The 23,903-nt window shown below is 33.1% G+C and overlaps 1 protein-coding gene across 6 annotated transcripts in view; it reads left to right on the top strand.

Moving 5' to 3' along the window:
- The window catches only part of LOC107716721 (mitochondrial inner membrane protease subunit 2), a 117,178-nt gene that overhangs the window by 5,911 nt on the left and 87,364 nt on the right, over positions 1 to 23,903 (top strand). For all 6 annotated transcript variants that reach the window (XM_016523258.1, XM_016523259.1, XM_016523255.1 and 3 more), the window contains exon 3: positions 1,258 to 1,361. In XM_016523258.1, the coding sequence (XP_016378744.1) occupies positions 1,258 to 1,361 (104 nt within the window). The remainder of the gene's footprint in view (positions 1 to 1,257; positions 1,362 to 23,903) is intronic.

Genomic DNA, 23,903 nt, shown 5'->3' with positions numbered 1-23,903 from the left:
TGTGTATGTATTTTGAATTTAACACTGCATTGCATTGTGTTTTAGAGTTAATGGAAATGTCTGTAAACTTAATGGATAAAGTCCTGGTAATGAGCTGCCAGTACTTTTTCTGTTATTTTACAGATTTATTTCTTACAGTGTAGTTTAATGGCAGTTTAGTAAACGTAACAGCCAATAAAAAGCGCCTTAAAATCACCATATTCACTTGATTTTTGTATTACCGTCAAAATAATTGCTAATATATTGTAAATATTCAATATATTTCTCAGCCTTAAAAAATAAGAAAAGAGATTTTTACCTTAACAAGCTCTTCTATTTAAACATTAATAACCTTTTACTTATGTTAGGACTTTGCATTACGACTTAATCAAACCAAATTTGCTAAACATTGCACTAATAGCACTAAGACCATGATGAAAGACACCTCTAATAATGAGAGAAAACTGTCTGAATACACCATGCTCATTTCCTCGCCAAACAGAAGTAATGGTTCATTATGTACCTAATGAACACTAACTAACTAAAACGGTGTTGTTGTTTTCCTGTTGGAGTCCAGTTTTCTGTCTTGGTTTATAGTGCTATGTATTTGCTAATGGCTTTTCCCACTTCACCCATGGTCTTTGAATCCAAATAAGTCAGTCCATTGACAATGCTGAAAGCTGACACCAATGCAGAATGAGAAAATGTGTCTGAATAAAACAGATAGAGCGCCCAGCTGTGACAGATAAATTCTCTAGGCGGGAACTCTCGTCGGGATATTTATTTTAGAAGGACAGATAAAAGATATTTCTGTCAATTATCCCAGCAAGCGTGAAATGGCTCATCGAGATCTCCCTTAATGATTCATTGGAGGCCCGTGTATCAAGTCAGTCGACGACTTGCATGCTTGAGAAGGTTCGTCACACACAAGTTGTTTGATATACCACCACAAAAGAGTTAAGAGCAAAACAAATAGTCTAAAAAAAATCGGTTTTGAAGTTAACTTTTAGATGTTATTTTTACCCTTAGGATGCCGTCAGTCAAAAAGCTGAATGAAGAACAGAGGCTCTTTTCCAGAGCAAAATTAAAGCAAAGTTATTATTTTATTAACTTTTTTTTTTATTAACGTTTATTCTTAGAGTTGGCTTAGTAGTTCGGGAAGTTTGTGTGGTATGGAGGATTAAAGCAATATATCACAGACCAAAAAGAAAAATTTATAAAACCTTGAGTCTAGAATTTATGAACCGTGTTGACTCATGTGGAATGAATCTTTCTCAGCCATCCTTAAACCCAGACGGAGAGTCGTCACCTGATGTTGTGCTGCTCAACCGCTGGAGTGTGAGGAACTATCAAGTACAGCGAGGGGACATCGTGTCAGTTCTGTGAGTAGCCACATTTAAGCCGTATTTTGTGTTTTCACTGTGAGTGGAACCAGTCAGCGCAACACTGTAGAAACCAAGTGACTGAAAAACTGTTTTTTTTTTACGTTTTATTGTATTGTTTGTAGTTGTGGTATGGTGTAAATTAGGGATGCTATACATCGGTACACTTAGGGATCCAATATTACACATTTTTTTTTATTTATTGGTATCAGATGATGTGGCCATCATCTAATACCACTTAAAGTCTTTAAGCCTAGAAATCTTTAAAAACACTAATAATTTAATAGCTTTGTTAAATGTAATCTTTAGCAAGTCAAAATAAATATCCATTTATCATACTGAACATTATGACATTGTGATGCCAAAATGTACTTGTAGCATTTAAAATGACTGATTTTAGTTTTAAGTGGTTTGTTTTTATTTATTTAGACAAAATAACTTATATTTTTTTGAATATTGGTCATTTAACGGTTATCGGCCATGACAATAATTTTTAGCTTATCGATACTGGCCTGAATTTTAATATTGGTGAATGTCTAAGTGAAATGTTGATTACTGACTGATTAGGGATTTTAGTAATTTAATTTGAATCTTTAAATTATTTTGATCTTTAAATGTAATTCTAAAGTTTTTAAATCTTCACCTTTAATGATGCTAATAATTTAATAACGGTGTTAAATTGAATGTTTACCAAATCTCAAAATGAATTAATCTATTCATATTGTATATTATAATATTGTATATTTATATGTCTATTTTACTTTGTTATTAATAATTTAATAACAATGTTCCGTATAATCTTCAGTCTTCTCAAAATAAAAAATTGTTTTACATACTTTAACTTATAATGTTATGATGCCTAAATGTACGTAACATATAAAATTACTGATTTACAAAACTGTTTTGTTTTCAAGATTGTTTTATTGTAGGCCACCTATCGGTTTGGCTGTAACATCAAAATAATTATTCACTTATTGTATTGACCGAAATTGTAATATTGGTGCATTTCTAGCATGAACTTTAATTTTTGCACCTCAGCTCTGGTGAAATCATTGAAAATGGACTAAAATGTCTGAAAAGTTCTGAAATTCGACAGGTATGATGTTTTTGTGACAGAACATGATGTTGATGTCAAACGGTTGAGCCTGCAGACCTCTGTTTCACGGGTGTTACATTGAGTCCTCACATTCACTCAGGTTTTCAAATCCTTGCCGAAAAATTGCACATTCATTCAGAAAATTGCCACTGAGATGTTCTCCATCCAGATAAAGATATCTGTGGCACTCAAAATTGCTAATTGGACCATTTTGGTCTCCTTGACCTTAAACCCTGCTGCTCTGAGTACACTAACTCAAGGGGAAGCCTCCTCGGGATAATGAGCCCACTCTGTTTTAAGGGTTACTGTTATCGCAAGTGGACGCAATCATCTGATATGCTTTAATGTGGTGCTCAAAACCAAGAGCCTTTTGATACAGTCCCTGCGGAGGCTATCATCTAGACTCTAGTTAGGTAACTCCTCTTCACTTTTATGTATGGTCTGTATTTTGAAGCACCAGGGGGAAAGAAAGTATTTATTTCATCCAACTTCTTGATCAAACACTCACCCTGCTGGGTTCTTTGGCTTTGTATGTTTTATAGACCAGTAGACCAGTAGATGGGTTCAGCGCCGTTAGCTGTTCAAATGAGGTTTTGATGCTGTGAAACTGAGGGGCTTGTGTGTCATTATAAATGCCGCCACAGGATGTTTATCACATCTAAAACATTACTCTGTTGGCCTGTATCTTGATTAGAGAGTTTAACATTGAATTAATGAAGTAGAAACCTTCATACAATTCATTATCAATTATTAAATTGAATATGTCTTACCGTTTCTGTGTCATTTTTGTGCCTCTAGCAGTGGCGAATGAAGCAAAAATAATGACTGTTCTCAAGAAGGTTTTCAGAACACTGCCTCTGTCTGTCATTGGTCAAACAAACAGATGACTCCGCCCCCAAACTCACATCATTGGCTGAGCCACTGTTGCTATGCCATGCTGGGCAGAATTTTCAAAAAGATAATTTTTTTCAAAACACCACAAAGTTTTAGTGTCTTGTTTATAGTTATTAAACTGGAAGAGCATAAATGTTTTTTTCTTTGCATAAAAGTACACACTTCAGCTTTAAATTGATATACTGTTTATTTTGTTGTGTAAATCCCTGTATTGGGAACAATGTTGAGAGTGTGGTTAGACAGATTCACTCTGTCATTACCCAAAGATGGCACTCTTCCCCTGCTGGGAATTCACTGCGCTGGGAACATGATGTTCATCCTTTGCTAAACTATTCTGAGAGAAAAAGCTAGCACTGCATGCTAATACTCCTGACTTTGATTGTTTTAGTCTTATTCAAGGCACATAATAACATTGTTTTCTACATAGAATGTGATGTATTGACAAGGGAAATGCTAATATTTTGGATGAGCCAACTGTGTGAGCTTGTATCAGGTTTTTTTTTTTTTTATCTGGTTCTGTCCTTTTTTATGTCAATATATTCAATAATTCTTATATTTTAAATGAATGGTTCAATCAAAATTGAAAACTGTGTCATTATTCACTCACCCCCAATACATTTTACATTTTATTTTATTTATATTTTTATAGTGACCTCGCGTGTCAAGCTCCAAACATTTTTTTTAATAAATAAATAAATAAAATAATATAAAATAACCATAACAGTAATTTATCACGCATCTATATTTCATGTGAAGTCACATGTTGTGAAGTTCTTATGAAGTCACACGAGTAAAATTTAGACCATTATTCAATGAAAATGTTAAAATCTGTTAAAACCGATATGATTTCAGCCTTGAGAAGTCTTTTTTTTAAAAACTTTTTTATGATACTTCTATGGTGCTTTTTGTCTTTTCGTTGTTCTGTAGATAAAGAAGCTGCATAAATACTGCAAAATGTCTCCTTTTTTGTTTCACTTGATGGTGAGTATATATTGACAGAATTATATAATATTTAATTTTGAGTGAGCTATCTCTTTTAGGTTTTTATATTTCTTAACCCTAAATTTAAACATATTTAGATCACATGTAAATTGGCACAAAGCATTCTAAATCAAATCAGACATTTCTGAGTGCAATTCACTGAGTGTGTTTATGCAATTGCAAGAGTTTTGTTTCCCTCTGGCTGTTTGGATCAAAAGCAGATATAATTGGGATTCATTTTAAATGTTGTCTGAGGAGGTCTCTGAGCCCACAGATCTTATTTAGAGAACATTCCTCATCTTTAGACAGCAGTCGATGGGGAAGAGGTTCTGTCAGGGTGTTTTACGCGCACAGAAAAAGTTTTGTCATGCTTTCAGTGTAAACAGGGACAAACTTGACGATTTTATGAATTGCCATTTGTACATTACCACTTCCTTAGAGCAATCTGAAAGCTAGTTCTTCCACAGCATTATTTGGTCAAAAGTCAGGTATCTGCATCTGTGACTAAGAGGAAGCGTTGGTGCAAAATTTGAGTGCCAATTAACTTTTTGTCCTTTTGAAAATTTCCTACAGGTCGCAAAAGAAACATATTAAAATAAAAATAGCTGTCTGAATAGGAGCATTGATAGAGGACAAAAAGAGCAGATAAATGTCCTTTGATTCACAGCATGCCTGTCAATTTTCCCACTCTTTTCCGAGCCGCTTTGAAGTGTGCTGGGCAGAAAATGGGATCTCATCGGGGCTTGACTGTAATTAGCCATCTACATGGAAACCAGTTCAGTTCACGCATCCTCAGAGAGGTTTCATGGAGCCCAGCCCGCATTCAGGGAATTTTGCATTCAGCTCAGGGTTTGAGGTGAACTGAGGTTTCTGAGGTGCTTTTAGTACCAGCGTGCTTCTGCTTTCATAGACAACCTGCTTGGATGTTAATGTGGTGGCCAGAAACCCATGATGGGGGCAAACTCATTGTTATATAAGAGTGCTGAAGGCGGGTCGGGTTTGTGGGTCTCTTTAGTCTAGAAACCTGGTTTTTGTTTTGTTTTATTTTTTCAAGTTCTAAAAAAAAAATGCATATGAAAAACATCTGAAAACTTTAGAAAAGGACATTGAGGATGGTGTGAGGGAGGTTTGGGCCAGTTGACAGAACTGCCACATGCTAAATCTGACAAATGTTGCATTTATGCTTCTATACATTATTGCTTTCTGCAGTTTTAAAAATATGATAAAAATATTAATTGTATTATTATTCTTATTATTCTTATTATTAATAACACATTATAGCAAAAAATTTAACCCATGGGTTTGATAAAATACCAGTGATAAAATATTTAATGAACACATAAAAGTTTAATAATTTTATATGCATATAAATTCATTTAACTTTCATGTGTTAATTAAATGTTTTATCATTTTAATAATAATAATACAATTAATTATATTATTATTGTTATTATCATTAACAACAACAACAACAATAACTGGAAACATTGAACAAGTGTTGCAATTACCTTTGTGTAAATATGTTTGGCAAATGAATAATAATAATTATATATATATATAGAGAGAGAGAGAGAGAGAGAGAGAGTAATAAAATTATATTATTATATAATAATAATTATTATTGTTATTAATGCTCAATTAATGTATTAATGGTAAAATAATAATAATAATAACAACCTATTATAGCAATTTAATACCTTTTAACATCAGTTAACTTTGTGTTAATGAAATCTTATGTTTTGATGATAATAATAATGATGATGATATTGATAATGATAATAATTTTAAATATACAGCAAAATGTTTAATTTTTGCTTTCAGTTTTGTCCAATTTAACCAGCATAAATAAATAAATAAGTTCACCCAACAAATCCAACGAAATCAAGATTGTTGCCAGATTTTTTTTCCTCAGATGAGACCTGTTTTTCATAAACTGTATTAGAAATGTGGCCCATGGAGCCATATATTACATTTATAGATAGCATCATTTTGTCCTGCTTTACATCCTGGATGGCCACTGACTTCACAAGTCTGCAGTATTATACTCAGCATGAGGTTTAATATCATTCTTGTGCTGTGTGTATTGCCCAGCCCAGAGAAACTTGATTTTGTGTCATAAAGATTGGTATCATTTATTGCCCTCCAGTTTTTTAGTTGCTTTGACTCATCATTGCTTCACCAGAGACACTATCTGTGAGGCTATTTGTGCTAGTAAATCAGGCTTCAGATGGAAACTGTCACAGCAGAGCGGTTAGAAAAATGACCATTTCAAAGAAATTTAAACAACTAGAAATTCCGGTAACACTTTACAATAAGGTTCATTAGTTAACATTTGTTAACTACTTTAGTTAACATGAACTAAGAATGAACAATACTTCTACAGCATTTATTAATCTTAGTTAATGTTAATTTCAACATTTACTAATACATTATTAAAATAAAAAGTTTTGCTCGTTAACATTAGTTAATGCACTGTGAATTAACATGAACAACTGTATTTTCATTAACTAACATTAACAGATTAATAAATACTGTAATAAATGTACTGTTCATGGTTTGTTCATGTTAGTTAATACATTAATCAGAATCAGAATGAGCTTTATTGCCAGGTGTGTTTACACATACAAGGAATTTGTTTGACAGAAGCTATGCACTGTGAATTAACATGAACAACTGTATTTTCATTAACTAACATTAACAGATTAATAAATACTGTAATAAATGTACTGTTCATGGTTTGTTCATGTTAGTTAATACATTAATCAGAATCAGAATGAGCTTTATTGCCAGGTGTGTTTACACATACAAGGAATTTGTTTTAGTGACAGAAGCTCCACAGTGCAACAGAATGACAGTGACAAGACAGGACACAGATAATAAAAAGAATAATATAAAAATATACAAAACAGACAATGTACAAAATAGCAAAAACGCAATATATAATAATGATAATTATGTATGTACAGGTATGATATGTGCAAACTTGAAATGTAAAAAAGTATGTGTGTTAAATAAATATATGTATAATAGTGTTGTATGTTCCACGTTCACCGTCCTGAATGAGGCCGATGAGTGTGGTGTCGTCTGCAAACTTCAGGAGCTTGACAGAGGGATCCTTTGAAGTGCAGTCGTTCGTGTAGAGGGAGAAGAGCAGTGGGGAGAGGACGCAACCCTGGGGGACGCCAGTGCTGATCGTACGGGTGCTGAATGAGAATTTTCCTAGCTTTATTAGCTGCTGCCTGTCTGTCAGGAAGCTGGTGATCCACTGACAGACGGAGGTGGGCACGGATAGCTCAGATAGTTTGGACTAACTAACAACAACTAATAATGGAACCTTATTGTAAAGTGTTACCGAAATTCCTTTAAATAACATGAAACTTTCTAATGCAGTGAGATCTTATAAATATTTAGAAAGTTGTTCACCGTTATTGTAATTTTTCTCCTTTTAGTCGGAACCGCAAGATGAACCTTCCCCTTTTGGCCAGAAAATTAAATTATCAGTGGAGAAATCATTCACAGATGCTTAATTTGCAGAAGCTCGAGGCAAGTGCTCGCTATTCATCCAGGGAACTCATTTTCTCCACCGAACAGCCTCGCCAATTAAATCTGAGGTCAACCGTCCATCATCCTTAGCAGTAAAAGCTTTGGGTTCACTTGTAAAAGATGAGTTATTCCATTTGTTAGTTAGTTTTGCATGCCGGATTTTATGGTTCTCTTTGTCTGCTGAATTTGCAATGCATGCAGGGAATATGAAAAACAAAAATCAAGGAATGTCTGCTTGCAACCAACAGTACAGCAACTCAACCTCCAGCAATTTAGAAACAAACAATGTTGCTCTTCCAAGTTTGCTTAGCTGGAAGCATTTGTGTCCATGTACTTGCCTAGAGCACTTTCCGGGCCTTAATTTCTGTCAATGTAGAAAGAAAAAGCTTTTATCACTTGTGACTTTATAGCATGACACCTGCTTAGGTGTTATAATAATGCAGAGAAATTCACTTGTAGTATTTCAGACTTTTCATTTGACTTAGTTTAGTTTAGTTTAGTTTTATAATTCCTTGACATATTCAGGACATAAGGCTGGAAGGATGATAAGGATGTAGCACATGGGAAAATTGTCTTACAGATGTCAAGTGGAATCAGACTATTCTTAATACCTCTCGGCTTTCACACATATATTACATAAAATGATTTTTTAAATAATTAAAAAATATTTAAAAATGTTAAAATAATTTTAAAATATATTTTACATTTATATTATATATATCTCAACCGAAAACTACATTAGCCACACTCATGTAAATATATCTATAGTTGCAAACATAGCTGTTAGTGGTCTGTCATCATGCCTTTTGGATATTTAGTCTGCGATTGGAGCAGATATCTCTTTCTCCTCTTGAGCAGTTGGACAAACATCAAAGAGGCTTCCCTGGCACTCACCACCAATAGGATCCGTCCTCTAAAATGAATTAGCACTGGCATTGTACGTTCCCCTCATCTCCTACATGAACTGTGCTCTGCCCACATCAGTGCGAGATGTTAGTCCCTTGACATATTCAGGACATAATAAAGCTGGAAGATCTGGATGTAGCAGATGGGAAATTTGTCTTAAAGATGTCAAGGGGTATCAAACAGCTTAGCAGTGCGAGATGTTAGTACGTTGACATATTCAGGACATAATAAAGCTGGAAGATCTGGATGTAGCAGATGGGAAATTTGTCTTAAAGATGTCAAGGGGTATCAAACAGCTTACTTATTCTTAATACCATTTTCTTTCTGCTTTGATACATATATATTACCTTACATTTATATTATTATATATTACATATATTTATTTTTTTAAATATATTTTAAGTTTATATTATACATGTATAATTATATTATATTATATTATATTATATAGTATAACATTTCAATACCGGACATTTGTTTTAATTTAATAATATAATATATCAAGTAAAAATCATTCCTAGTATTTTTTTTTCTATTAATGAAAGTTATATTAAAATGTAATGGAATTTAATTTTAATTAATAAAAAATAATAAAAATGTTCTATTCTTATTTAGACTGAAAATTGTATTTACTTTGATATTTAAGTTTTGCTTCATATTTATTCTTGTATTAGATTTTTATTATTAAAGTTAGAATAAAATGTAACTGAATGTAATTTTAATTAATAAAAGTTTAATTAAATTCTTCACTTTATATATAGGTTGAACATTTTCTTTTTTATTCTATTTAGTATTTTTTCTTTATTTTGATATTTAAGTTTTGATTAATATTAATATTAATGTTTATATTAAACTTTTAATTATCAAATTTAGAATCAAATGTAATTGAATGTAATTATAATTAATAATTAAATGAAATAAAAAAAGATTTTTTTAAAATATATATATATTTAGGTTTTACTTTATTTATTAACATTAGATTTTTAATAATAAAACTTGGATTAAAAAGTCATTGAATGTAATTTTAATTAATAATTAAGTAAAATAAAGCTGTTCCGTTTTATAGATTGAAAAATTATATTTTTATTCTATTTAGTATTTTTCTTTATTTTACTGAATATTTATTCTTATTAGAGTTTTAATAATCTAATTTAGATTAAAATTAAATTGATTGTAAATTGAATACAGTTGTTCAATTTTTGTAGATATTGAAAACTTTTTTTAAGTTACAAAATATGTACATCCTAGGTTATTTTAAGATTTGTTCAGCTTTGTAAGGATTTCACCTTTTTGTTATTCTATAGTTTGCATATCAAAGCTCGAATGAAAAAAACGACAAGCCAAAACAGTCTGGCTTGTCAGCACTGCCGAGTCATTGCTATTGGTGAAAGTATTTCTCGAGTCACATTTGCTTTGGAACACACAAACAGCTGTGTCATCACAATGCAATGCAGCTGTCGCCATGGCAGCAACATATTTCTGTCCCTCAGCAGTTAGAGAAGACTCATTACAGTCAGGTCAGACCAATTCATCCGGTCCAGCCGTTTGCACTCCTCTGCTCACCTACTGTTCATTTTATTATCGGTATCAGGAGTGTTACAATTCATTTCCCCAATGGCGGCTGGTATTAAATTCCCTGTCACACTCGGGAGGTCAGCGCTTTAGAGGAGCCATGCTAATGAGCGCGAGGGAGACGGGAGCTGGCCATGGCAGATTAAGACAACGTGACAACATGCTAAGCTTCTAATAAGAAAGATATTCTTCAGGGGAATTACCGGCTGGTCTTAGACGTCCACAATAGAGGTTAAGGCCAAGAGATAGTGGGGATTTTAATAAATTCCAAAATTCATTTCCGTGCTTTTCAGACCTTTTGGTTTGGAAAATTTGGGACGTTTAGAGAAAATTCATATATTCATAAGCTCTTGAGATTAATACAAAGAAAGAAGAACAGGACTCGACAGTAAGGATGGTGGGATGGTGCAGGGTGTCCAGTGTGACACAATCTGACGCTTCCCCCATCTTACACACATACATGTGTTCTGATGCCTTACAACGTAACCATTTTTACTTGTTGTGTATTGAACATTTTTGTAATGAATAATGCTTATGCATTTATTGTCACAGTAACATCGTCCAACAGGATAACGTTTAGTTGAAATCCTCTTGAAAGAACCAAACAAGTCAGTATCGTTTTGAAATGTTTACACTGATGTGCCAGAATTCTGAATGAAATTATTTTACAGTTAATTATGAAGTATATTTAATTATAATTAAGTATAATCAAAATTTTATTGCAATAATTATTGTAAATGTTTTACTTTTTTGCATTCATATTTTTTCTTTTTTTGTTTTCTTCTTTCATGTATTAATAATAAGAAACCTATATTAAATGTATTGTGTGTGTGTGTGTGTGTGTATAAAAAATAATAACAAATAAATCTTACAAAATTAAATTACATTTTTAACTAGTTTACATTTAACTATTTAAAATCGTATCTAAAATAAATATTAGGTTAAACTTAAACATCAAAAATAATTAGGCCTAGATATAATAGGCTATTAATATTATTTTCTATTACTGTACGAATAGGGGTCGTACAGTAAGCACGCGTTATATTGATGCACAAACAAACATTGAATGATCTCCTACATTGTATTTATGCATAGACACATTTCAGTACATTCACGTTGTTTTGATTTGTCGTGTGTGTTGCTGTGTTTAGTCATTCTGAATGGATCCGTGTACTGTAGTATGGATAAGCAATCAGCTGGTAATTTTACCCTAATATATAAATTATTATTACTTTTATTATTATTATTATTTTTTATTTTTTTATTTTTTTTATAAAGGGGAGAGTGAAAATATTGACAGGGTATAGGTATAAAATTACATACATAAAATTACATCTTGGCCTGTTGGCCTGACTGAACCAGCAGAAAAAGTTGTTGAGCCCTGAAGAAAAACTTTGCTCAGTGCTGTAACTTGAAATGACGTTTTGGTCATGTGACCTTCATCAGGCATTCAGCATCTGAGAAAAAGTATTAATCTCAGAAGTCCAGCCATTGAGTGCTTGCTATTGAGTCTTTCTTGAGCATCAGCAGACTTTCTATCCGTGTGAGTTTGCACCCTCTTCTTCTGTCATTACCTCACAGCTATCTCAGAAAAAAAAACACTCCCCTACCCAGAGACTCGGATAAAGATTGATGTTTCTTTTACTTCCAAAGACATTTTTCTCTGCACTAAAATATATAGCTTAGAGCCTTTTTATTTTTTCAATCCTGCCCTGACTGAAAAGAATGTGTGTACGAGAGAGAGATGAACTATACAACACTCAAGCTATCTTAAGAATGCAGTCTTGCCTTCAAGACCCTAGATATTTATAAACTGTTATTAGCTGACACACACCTGTGGGCTCTGGCTTTCCTTATGTCTATAGGTGGTCTCTGCTTAGGGCTAAAGCAGTGGCAGGTGTCATTTCTCAGCGCCAGTGATTCCAGCTTCGCCTCATGAGGCTCCACACTAAAGATGCGCTGTGTCAGTGGCTCATGGCGCCCATGCTGTTGTTTGCAGTGGTGAAGATCCCCATGGAAACAAATGAACCCACAGAATCCACCTGCTCCATTATGCAATCATGACCGAAATCGAATCAAGTGTCACTGAACGTTTAGCCAACTTGCCATCGTAATTTGGATGCCTGAAGCAGTGACAATGGCCCCCCAGGTAGAGTTAACCTATTTCCATATTTAGCTCAAGCCTGGGAGGAGAGTCCAAATTTGGAAAGCTAAATGAGCGATCATGCATTTTAGCAGAGATGATGGTTTCCATCATCGTCTTTATGACAGTGGGGTCCAAATTTTTGTATTGCAGATGCCATATAAATAAATGCTTTTTCTGTGCATTGATCCATATATAATTTGTTGCTGTGTTTAGTCATTCTGAATGGATCCGTGTACTGTAGTATGGATAAGCAATCAGCTGATTTAGGTTTAGGATCCGTGTACTGTAGTATGGATAAGCAATCAGCTGGTAATTTTACCCTAAAATTTTTGGCATCTCCATGTGGTGCTGTTCGTTATCGCTATGAATTCTGAAAAGTTTTTTTTCTTTCTTTCTTTTTTTTTTACGTGTACTTTTAAATTGATCAATTATATGGACTCATTATATCATGGACTCATTGTATAATTTGGTTCTTTGATTAAAAATTGTAATCTATTGATAGCCCTAATTTATATATATATATATATATATATATATGATAATATCAAATATCATGATAATGATCAAATATTTGTTATTATATTATATTATATTATTATTTAACATTTATTTATATTTTATTTTTATTTTATATTTAATATGTTAATTATATTAAATATGTAAAATATAAACATTTATATGTAATATAACTTGCATTTAATATACTATAATTTATATTATTTTACATTATATTTAAAATATAAACAAATATTTGTAGATAATATAAATATAACTTAAATATAATTAAATAATTATAATTATTTACATTTACAATTACATTTAGTCATTTTGCAGACACTTTTATCCAAAGTGGCTTACAATTGGGGAATACATAAAGCGATTCTTCTTAAAGAGGCAAACAGACACAGGAAGTGCTCGTAATACCAAGTTTCAGGTATTGTTCAAATAAGTACAAGCTAGAAAGGGAAGGAATAAATAAAGAGAAAGACAGTGTTTGTTAAATTTTAGGATGAAGTAAAGTAGCGTCGAAAGAGATGAGTTTTCAGCTGTCGCTTGAAAATTGTCAAGGATTCAGCATTCCGCATAGGGGTGGGAAGATCATTCCACCAGCCAGGAACGGTGAACGAGAATGTTCTGGACAGTGATTTTGAGCCTCTCTGTGATGGGGGATGACTTCTGGGGATGTAGATTCATAGTAGTGAGTGGAAGTAGGCGGGTGCTAAGCCTGTGGCTGTTCTATATGCAAGCATCAATGTCTTGAACTTGATGCGAGCTGCGACCGGTAGCCAGTGCAAGGAGATAAAGAGAGGTGTAACATGGGCTCTTTTGGGCTCGTTGAAGACCAGTCGTGCCGCTGCATTCTGAATCATTTGTAGAGGTTTGATTGTGCTTGATGGAAGTTCAGCCAAGCATTGCAGTAGTCCAGCCTAGAAATGACAAGGGCCTGGACAAGAAGTTGTGCAGCATGCTCCGTTAGTAAGGGCCTGATCTTTTTGATGTTGTGCAATGCAATCCTGCAAGATCGAGCAGTCTTTGCAATGTAGTCAGCTGGTCATCAAAGGTTACAATAAGATTTCTGACCGAAGTTGATGGGGTAATTGTATCCCTGAGGAACCCCAGTGACCAGTTGATGTGCTTTGGATACCTCCCCTCCCCAGGCCATCCTGAAAGACAATCCAGTGAGATAGGATTCAAACCAGCGAAATGGAATCCCTGGGATACCCAGTGATGAGAGGGTGGACAGGATTATATTATATTATATTATATTATATTATATTATATTATATTGGGTTTTCATTATTTAATTGAAACCTGAAGGTGAGTACAGATTTTTAGATTTTTTTAAAAATTACAATTCAAATTAATAAGAAATATTTCAGATTCTGCCATACTTGCAGTTTTATTTTAGCTCCAATGCATTACATTTTATGTTAAATGAAATAGAAATGTAATATAATTTGCAATGAAAATAAACATCTAAAAATAAATAAAAGAACAGTGTGTGTGTGTTTATGTGTGTAAGGACCCCCTCCCTCAAATCTATCAGTGAAAACTGAATCCATAGAATTGTGCTCCACATCTCCACATGTGGTGTTTGGACTTTCTAATGTAACATTAGTGTTGTATTTGTCAAGCACGAGTGTATCTATACTGTCTGTTCCCTCTCCTCATTCAGCTGTCTCTGACTCTCATATTGTTGCTAGGGTAACCTGTTGAGGGAAGGCAGGAACATCCACGTTCGTACTGCAGTATGCGTCTTGATTGCTGCTCACTTCCTAATTTCTAGTCAATATGCAAAACGTTTTAATAGTGGGTAATTTATTTATTGCCTTTTTTCATTTGCTGGGACTCCAAATGTCTTCCTCGGCGATGGAATATTCTCTCAAAATGGTTATTACTTTGAATGCATTGAATTTGATTAGTGCATTATCTTTGTGGACAGAAAGTCTCTTAATTGCGTTTTAGATGAAATTAAAGTTGCATACTGCCTCAGGTTCTTGTTTTTGGAGTGAAAAGCCAATGCTCAGGCTTCTCTGCCGCATTACCACCTTTTCGACTTGCCAAAAGATTTGATGAGTGCTGAATCGCTCCTTCTCTTGGTTTGAGGTTATAGGTTATAGTATATATGTGCTACGTTTTTTGGTATACTGTATGAGCTTCAACAGCAACTGTGCATCTGTCCTAGTCATTGAACAGTCAGTATGGGAGACCACCAATTTTTCTTTCTTTCTTTTTTTTTGTCTCTAAATTGGATGGCCATTATGTAATGTAAAACACACGTTCTTTTCGCATTTGCTCACTAGGGCTGGGTTTTGACACAAATTTCACGATTCGATTCGATTCTCATTCACAAGCTTTCGATTCGATTACCAATTCGATTCGATTCAATATCGATTATTTTGGATACATATCAGGTATAGTACATGCCAAATTTTCTAAAGGAAAAAAAATCTCTCAACTAATGCTGTAAAATATACATGAGAGTCAGTTGGTATTACATTACTATAATATTGAAAGTTAAAATTGACTGATTTGTAGTACAACTGCTAAAATTACACAATGAAGTTTTTAAAATAATAAAGTTAAAATTACATAATATTTCTACTTCAAATCGCTGCAGTTTATTTTTCTAGCTGATTAATGAGTTTATAGTTACCGAATATGTTTTTTCTGAGGTAAATGTGACATTACGTGACATTAGCTATGTTTCCATCACCTTATTTTAATGTGCATTTTGAAGTATCGCATGAGAAACGAGTAATTCGCAAAAAAGTTTTTACGCTCGCTTGAGGTGGTTTTTGACTTGTGCGAAAAAGGGTTGATGCGAATAATGGGAGATGGAAATGCATTTTGCGAATAAAATCCTCCAAGCGCATCAAAAAAAGTCATGTGACTTTGCGCTATGGGACGGCAAAACCTGACTAACCAGCGGACCGATCTCATTCCACAGCATCTGAAATGTTGCTATGGTCATTCGGAAATGCACAAGCAAAGTCTTTCATCAAAGTATTTCTGTATAATTGCCTCCCAGAAATGTCTTACACAACTGCATTCCCAAACAGCAGCATCCACTTCCGAAAGCAATGACCGCATTCATTGTGTTTCGTCTGCTCGCTCTGAGGTGCAAGTAATTTATTATATATGAAAATTATTATATTCTCCTACTTTTCTTAGTGATTTATAGTGCCAGTTTATCAGGAAGTGATGATTTTGTTCTCTTTGACTTGTTGGATGGAAACGATGCTTGTTCGCAAATGTTTTATGCGATATTCCATTTTTGAGCATAAGTTAAATTCGCAACTTTGGATGGAAACCTGGCTTACAAGCCGTTATATTGAGGTCTTTGCGCGGCTGAAACTCTGATTGAGCGATTACATGAGACAGGATACGGATTGTAAAGTTGTACTCTTTCTTTTAACTTACCTTCAGATGTTTAGTCATGTTTATTTTGTGCTGAAACTGGTATTAATGTGGAGGAGATGATCAGTTCACATGCGCCTCGCGCTGCTGCTTCTGTTGAACTGAGTCGCTACAGCGATCTGTCACTACACATTAAACAGTGCCAAAATGGCAAATACTGCAATACAATGGACAGAATTTGAAATCTGAGACTTTGTTTCATATTAAAAGTACCCAAGCACAATGCTTATTGCGATATATTGGATGGGAAGTGCCCTTCAATGTTGCCTCCATTAACTGAAAACAGGCTAGACTAATCGATTCTTGGAATTTAAGAATCTATATCGTTCCGTAAAAATGAGAATCGATTAAAATCGAGATATAGATATTTTTTACCCAGCCCTACTATCCTATTGACAGTCCAGGCTAGATGTTTGTATTTGTTTATAACATATAAAATTTAATTATTCATTGTAAAAATATGAAAAAAGCAAATAGCATATCATTTTATATATTTTACATCATCTTATACACACACACACACACATTTACCTCTTTATATAATAGTATAATATATATTTATAACATTTAATTATTTATAATTAAAATGATACAATTTATATAACATACAGTATAAATTATGTAACATTTTAAATTTAATTAGGATTATTCATTTATAAAATAAAACAATACAATATAATTAATATTAATAGATAAGTTAAGTAATATCATGGATGACTGACAAGTGTGAATTCTGTGAAACTGATAAATTATATTAATTTCATCACAAAAGTTTGATAATTTGATACATTTGAAAGGTCAAAACTATCAATTAATGCATTTTTAACAAACGTCAGTCACCATATCATTTTTAGTTTTTTTTATTGAATAATAATATTACAATTTAATAACATTATTTTAATATTATAAATGGAGGTCCATACATGACCTCCATTTATAGTAATAAAATGGTGTTATATATAACATATATATATAGCATTAAATTATTTATAATAAAATACAATTTTATATGAAAGTTGATATAAATTATATAACATTTTAAAAATGTATTAGAATTAATTAATTATTTATTTATTTAAAGTATATTAATAAAATATTAATATGTTAATTTATATACATTTATAATACAAATAAATTAAAAGTATTTATTTATAATATTAATAAAATATAATTAATATTAATAAATAAGTTAAGTAATACCATGGACCGTTGACAAGTGTGAACTCGGTGAAACGGATACATTCTATTAATTTCATCACAAAAATGTAATCATTTGATCAATTTGAAAAGTCAAAACTAATAAACAAACTTCAGTTATCATATCATTAAGTAAAGGTGTTTTAAGAAATGATTGTAATATACAGTAGTATGTACAGTATCATTTCATCTAGTAAAGACGCACCTGAGAAGATTTGTTTACTCTGCTACTACATTGCCAGCTTTAGCAGGCGTTATTCCCAACCATATTTGACGTTCAACACAATTACAGTTTCATACACATCCAACCCGACCTCCCTCTGTAATTAACTAATTGATTTGCACTCGTTCATCCGTTCCTTTTTCCAAAGAAGACTGCTGTTTAGGCCAGCTGCTGGAGGCCAAGGTGAAATATGGGCTAACGTGACTTTGACTAATAGCTTAGAGGAAGAAAGATGGCCCTTGCGCTCCTGACTCTGCAGATCTCGTGGAGGTCAGTTCTGGAATGGGGCTGATTAGAAACTTTCCAACTGTAAACCAGTCATAGCGTATTCCTGAAGAGGGCGGAATGGACCGGAAACATTGATGTAATAAGCTCAATAATAGTTAACGCCACAAGGCCACGGAAGGCAGCCGTTCTGACGGCCAGAGTGCACTGGAGGTTATTGGAAAAAGACTCTTAATGTATTTTTTTGTAATTAAATCTCCAGTTTCACCTCAGAAATCAATATGAAGTGCCGTCATAAACCACAGCTATTGAGCGGGACGCGGATTGCAAAGCCTCTGAAACTTAATGTCGGAGAGTAAGCACTACGCCGTAAAATGGATTAATATGTATTAGCGTTAAGGCGAAGACATTTCCAGGCTCTGTGTTCCGCTGTTTGTGAGAGGTTTCTCATGAAACATTAAAGTTAGTAGACCTTTACATGTTAGAAGTGGTGGCGCTTGTAAACTGCTTTTTACTGAAAAGGTCGATTTACTTTTTCACAGCTCAGGGTGTGAAATACTGCAGAAAAAAAAGTATTATTTATTTGTTACCAAAAACTATTGTACTTAAGTTTTTTTATTTATTTATTTATTGCTTGAGACCTCATTCAGTTTTTAAATAGGATCTTGTTAAGGCTAAGGTAAATGTTTCTCTTACTAATGCGCCAACCCAACTGCTGGGTCAAAACAACCCAATAGCTGGGTTTGTCCCTTTTTAACCCAGTGCTGGGTTATATTAAAGGACGTAAATGATACCTAAAATCATGTGGCCTGTTGAGAAGAAGTGTGCTTAACTCTTCCAATCGATAAGACTCACGATTTTCCAGTGGACAATAAAACAGGCTCAAAAAATTCCATAGACTTACATTAAGGGAGAGAATTGAGCCGTATTTGGGGCTCTTTTGACTTAGGCCAATAAGCAGCCACCTAGCAACCATCTAGCATGCTCCACTCAAGTGTAAACGTTTGTTGATATTGTGGAAAAATACTTACTAATTTCTAATCTTTTTGAGAGTTTTCAAAGTGTTTAAATGAAGGATGAACCAATATTAAAATTCTGGCCATCGTTAAGGACTTACTTATTTTCATGTTGGCCTTTAACCGAAAAATGGATGATATTAAAATTCTGTATTATTTTAATTAAATATTATGTTATGACGATAACATGGACAATAATAAAATTCTATATTTTTACCAATAAATAAATAAATGAATAAATAAAATTCTGTACGATATATATATTTTTTGTAAATAAAATAAAAATAAAATATTATGGCCGATAGCCTGACAAATGGATATTATTAAGGTTCAATACGTTTTTATTTTTATTTTTATAAAAAAAAAAATGTTGTGGCCTATAACTTGACAAGTGAATGATATTAAAGTTCTCTACTATTTTTTCTAAACAAATTATTAAATATAAAATGCTATTGTTGAGAACCCGACAAATGGATGACATTAAAATTATATACAACATTTTTGTAAATAAAAAAGAAAAAGATTAAAAAAAAAAGACTTAATATAGAAGATTAAAAGCTAAAAATTTTAAATGCTACAAGTGAATGATTATGTGCCATGAAAAATTGATATTATTTTTGAGATTTGCTAAAAAAAAAACTAAAATTGAAAAAAAAAAACTGTCCGAAAATATATATAAAATAAATGTAAATATCTTGGCTGTAAACCACTGATTCGCTTGTGCCTCATTAGTCTTTTGTGGTTCTCAGTAATAATATGCTACTGGGAAGGCAGCAGAGGATTATAACTCCATTAAAGCATGCATTGTACATCATCCAGTCTATTGTCTGCATGCTGCAAATGGTGATGAATGTTATCCAGACTGCAGTGTAGTGTGACAGGAACAGAAAGAAAGAAGCACATGCAGTGTTATATTTAAGCACACATGCCTCCTCAGTGCTTTATTTTATGCCGTCTTATTTGGCCCCACTGCTGAGAGCTCATCAGGGCCAGACAGCGGGAGCTGAGAGGGATATTGCTCTCAGGCAGAATGTTTAGAGACGTCTCTGTTGGGGGGTGACGTGTGTCATATGGTTCCTGATTATGTACGGGGGCAGGATTTTGTACTCAATCACTTTGAATCTGTTGGTCAAATATAAATGTCATGGGGTCCTTAAGCCACTGTTGTGTTGTTCTTCTTAGATGCATTTAAAGGAATATTCCAGGTTCAGTGCAAGCTAAGTTCATTCAACACGATTTGTGGCATAATGTTGATTAGCACAAAATAAATTTCCACTTGTCATTCAGTTTCTTTAAAAAAGAAAGATTGAGGTTACAGTGAGGACTTGACAATGGATGTGAATGGGGCCAATGCTTAAACATTACTCACTTTTTCAACAATATAACCAGGGTTATTATAGTTAACTAAAACTAAAACCATAATTTAAAAAAATGTTACTTGAAATAAGCGTTAGCTGAAATAAAAAAAATATATATTAAAAACTTTAATCATAAAATACTAACTTTTTCAATAATATAACCAGGTTCATCACAGTTAACTAAATCTAAAACCATAAACATTTTTTTTACTTGAAATAAAATAAACATTAACTGAAATAAAATAAAATAAAATATTAAAAACGTCAAATCTCATTTTAATGTAATTTAACTTGTACTAAAATAAGTAAAACAGATTTTTTTTTTAAAAACAAACCTACTAAAAATGACAAAAACACAAAATTACTAAAACGTTAACTATTAAAATCAAAATGAGAAATATAAAAATAAAAACGTATTCAAAATATTAATAAAATATTAATACAGTATAACTATAATAGTATCTCATTAATACTAAAGTAATACTGTACTAAAGTAAGATACAAAGAAAATGTGTGGTAAAATCATTTTAGTGTAAAAAAATTGCTTACTAACCTTTCCTGTATTATATTTTATCCAATTTTACTTTGTTGCCATGACACTGTAACACCATAAATACTAAAACGACTGTTAAAATGATTATTTAAACAGCTTTACAGCTCAAATAACACACAAACTTTAACAGAAAAATGTATGTAAAGGCTTTTATAAAATAGCCTAAGTTTTGCCTTTCTGCTTTTTAATTTCTTAAAAAATTGGACCGTTTACTTTAATTGTCTCGCTATAACCTTTTTTTTTTATTTAAAGAATAATGAGTAGAATTTAACAACTTTTTTTTCTTTTACTTTTGTCTTAATGCTGCTTTCAAGTTATTTCTGACTATTAGAACGTCAAAAGAATTCTCCATAATAACCAGAATTTTAGATTAAAATCACTTGTCAAGATAGACAGAAGAAGCCATATCTAAATAGTAATCCCATCTGTTAAAAACAGCATGAAAAGCCAATGATAGTAGGATTCTCAACCTTTGATACCGCAACAGATGCTCTCTCCTGAGAGCAAGAGAGCGCCCCAGAAAAGCAGTCTTCCTCCTCTTTAGTTTCCGCTTCTATCAGTCCGGCTCTATTTGATAGTTATTCAATGTCTCGCTTGTTTGCACCACATCTGCCTCCTGCCACCCCCTCAAAATCAATACTAAGAAACTGTGTCTTGTAGATGATTAAAGCGAGTTGCCGACTGCAGATATGCCATCCTTGAAAAGCAAAATCAGTCTTAGCCAGCAGTACAGTTGCACAGTGTTTTCTTCATTAATTATTGTCTGAAATTGTCGATTGGCATCATTAATTGCCATTATTACATTATAATAATAGCTTTTCACATCAGGAGCTTATTGAAACTGTCTGCAAGACACACTGGGACCTGAATAAAAAAAGAGAGCAGTTCAATAATTGGCATAATATGGAAAGTTCATTGTGATTTTAATATCTATATGGTTTCGCTTCTTGAAGATAACATCAAATGGCATTCACAACTTTGTAGATCACATTGTAATAAGCTCAGTTGAAAGTAATTCCAAAAGAAAAAAAGAAAAGTTGATTTTTTTTTATCCCAATATGCAGCATTAATTTAGCGATATGTGATTGTATGCTAACTACTACAATCAGTTTTAAGTCGAGTTTTGATTACATAAACAAAACAGAAAACTCATTTCAGAGGTAAATAATTATATTGTTACATTACTGTTCCAAATCCTAATAAATTTTATACAAAATTATATCATTTTTTTGCAGCATTAGCTTAGCAACATGCTAACATCAAACTATTGATAAATCAGTTGTAAATCAAGTTTTGGCTACATAAGCAGAAAAAAGAAACTATTTTTGGAGGCAAAGATCGTAATTACTTTACTGTTCCAAAACCTTTTTATTTATTTATTTTTTTTAAATGCAGCATTTTTTACGGTGTTCGCTTAGCAACATGCTAATATCAAACTATTAAAAATCAGTCTTAAGTCGTGTTTAGGTTACATAAGCAGAAAACTAATTTCAAAGGCAAATAATGTAATTACGTTACTGTGCATTTTTTGCAGCATTAGCTTAGCAACATGCTAATGTCAGACAGTTGAAAATCAGTTCTAAGTTGAGTTTTGGCTACAAAAACAAAGAAGAATATACATCACCGAGGCAAATAACCTAATCACATTACATTACTTTTTCAAAACCTATTTATTTATTTATTTTATGCATCATTAGCTTATCAACAAGCTAATGTCAGACAGTTGAAAAATCAGTTGAGTATGTCGAGTTTTAGTTACAAAAGCAGAAAAGAAAACTCATTTCAGACACATTGAACGCAATTATATTACATTACTTTTCCAATTATTTCTATAAAAAAACTAGTATTGCTTTGCTGTGTTAGCTTGAATCATTAATGTCAATCTGTATGGCAGCTCACTAGTTTTTGGAGCATAGTTTGTTTTGTGTAGTTTTGCTCTGTGCCGCCTATCATCTCATAAGGCCTTTTTTGAAGCATGTTCTCGTCCACTTCCTGCCTTTCTGAAAGCCTGAGGTCTCAATCTATAACCCCAGCAGCTGGTGTGTCCTCACCACCCATAATGCTCTCCTACCTGTTCACGCTTTTAATTATGCTAAGTGCTAAACGCATCAACCTTCAGCCACATGCAGAAAGATGTCACTTTTATAAATTGCACCCTCCCTCCTCTGTCACTGGTTCTTGTCACAGTTTTAATTAAACAAAGAGAAAGAGAGACTTACAGCCAGCCAGTGGATTTGATTGGGGTGTGAAGGCCGGAGGGTATTAAGACAAAATTGTCGTTCGAAGTGGGAAAGAAGATCAGCATGTGGGCAATTCACGCACATCTCTATTCACACGACATGAAGACAGTTGGTTTAGGTATTATTAAAGGGGTCATATGATGCTGCTAAAAAGAACATTATTTGGTGTATTTGGTGTAATGAAATGTGTTTATGCGGTTTAAAGTTAAAAAAACACATTATTTTCCACATACTGTACATTATTGTTTCTCCTCTATGCCCCGCCTTTTTGAAACGCGTCGATTTTTACAAAGCTCATCGGTCTGAAAAAGCGAGGTGTGCTGTGATTGGCCAGCTATTCAGTGCGTTGTGATTGGCCGAATACCTCAAGCGTGAGACGGAAATGTTACGCCCCTCACCATACTGTTGATGCCGTGTCCGGCCGGAGCGACGAGACATAAACATTAAAACCCATTACAAACGAGGCATTTGTTGCATCCAGTGGGGACATAATTACTGATTATAATGACTTATACTGTCTTTTTACTCGTTGCGTTGCATTGCGCAACGGGTTTTTACGCGGGTAAACATAAAACCCTGTCTGCATTTGTGATCAGAGAAATGACAAACAACAAGTGCTAACATTAATCCACACTGCCCAAAACTCGCGTTTGAATCATCAGTAACAAATT

The sequence above is a fragment of the Sinocyclocheilus rhinocerous genome, unplaced genomic scaffold (genome assembly GCF_001515625.1).
Source record: "Sinocyclocheilus rhinocerous isolate Xijiao unplaced genomic scaffold, SAMN03320098_v1.1 scaffold1201, whole genome shotgun sequence".
Classification (NCBI taxonomy): Eukaryota; Metazoa; Chordata; class Actinopteri; order Cypriniformes; family Cyprinidae; genus Sinocyclocheilus; species Sinocyclocheilus rhinocerous.
Note: the sequence above shows the minus strand (reverse complement) of the source record. Positions and strands in the feature narration are given on the sequence as shown.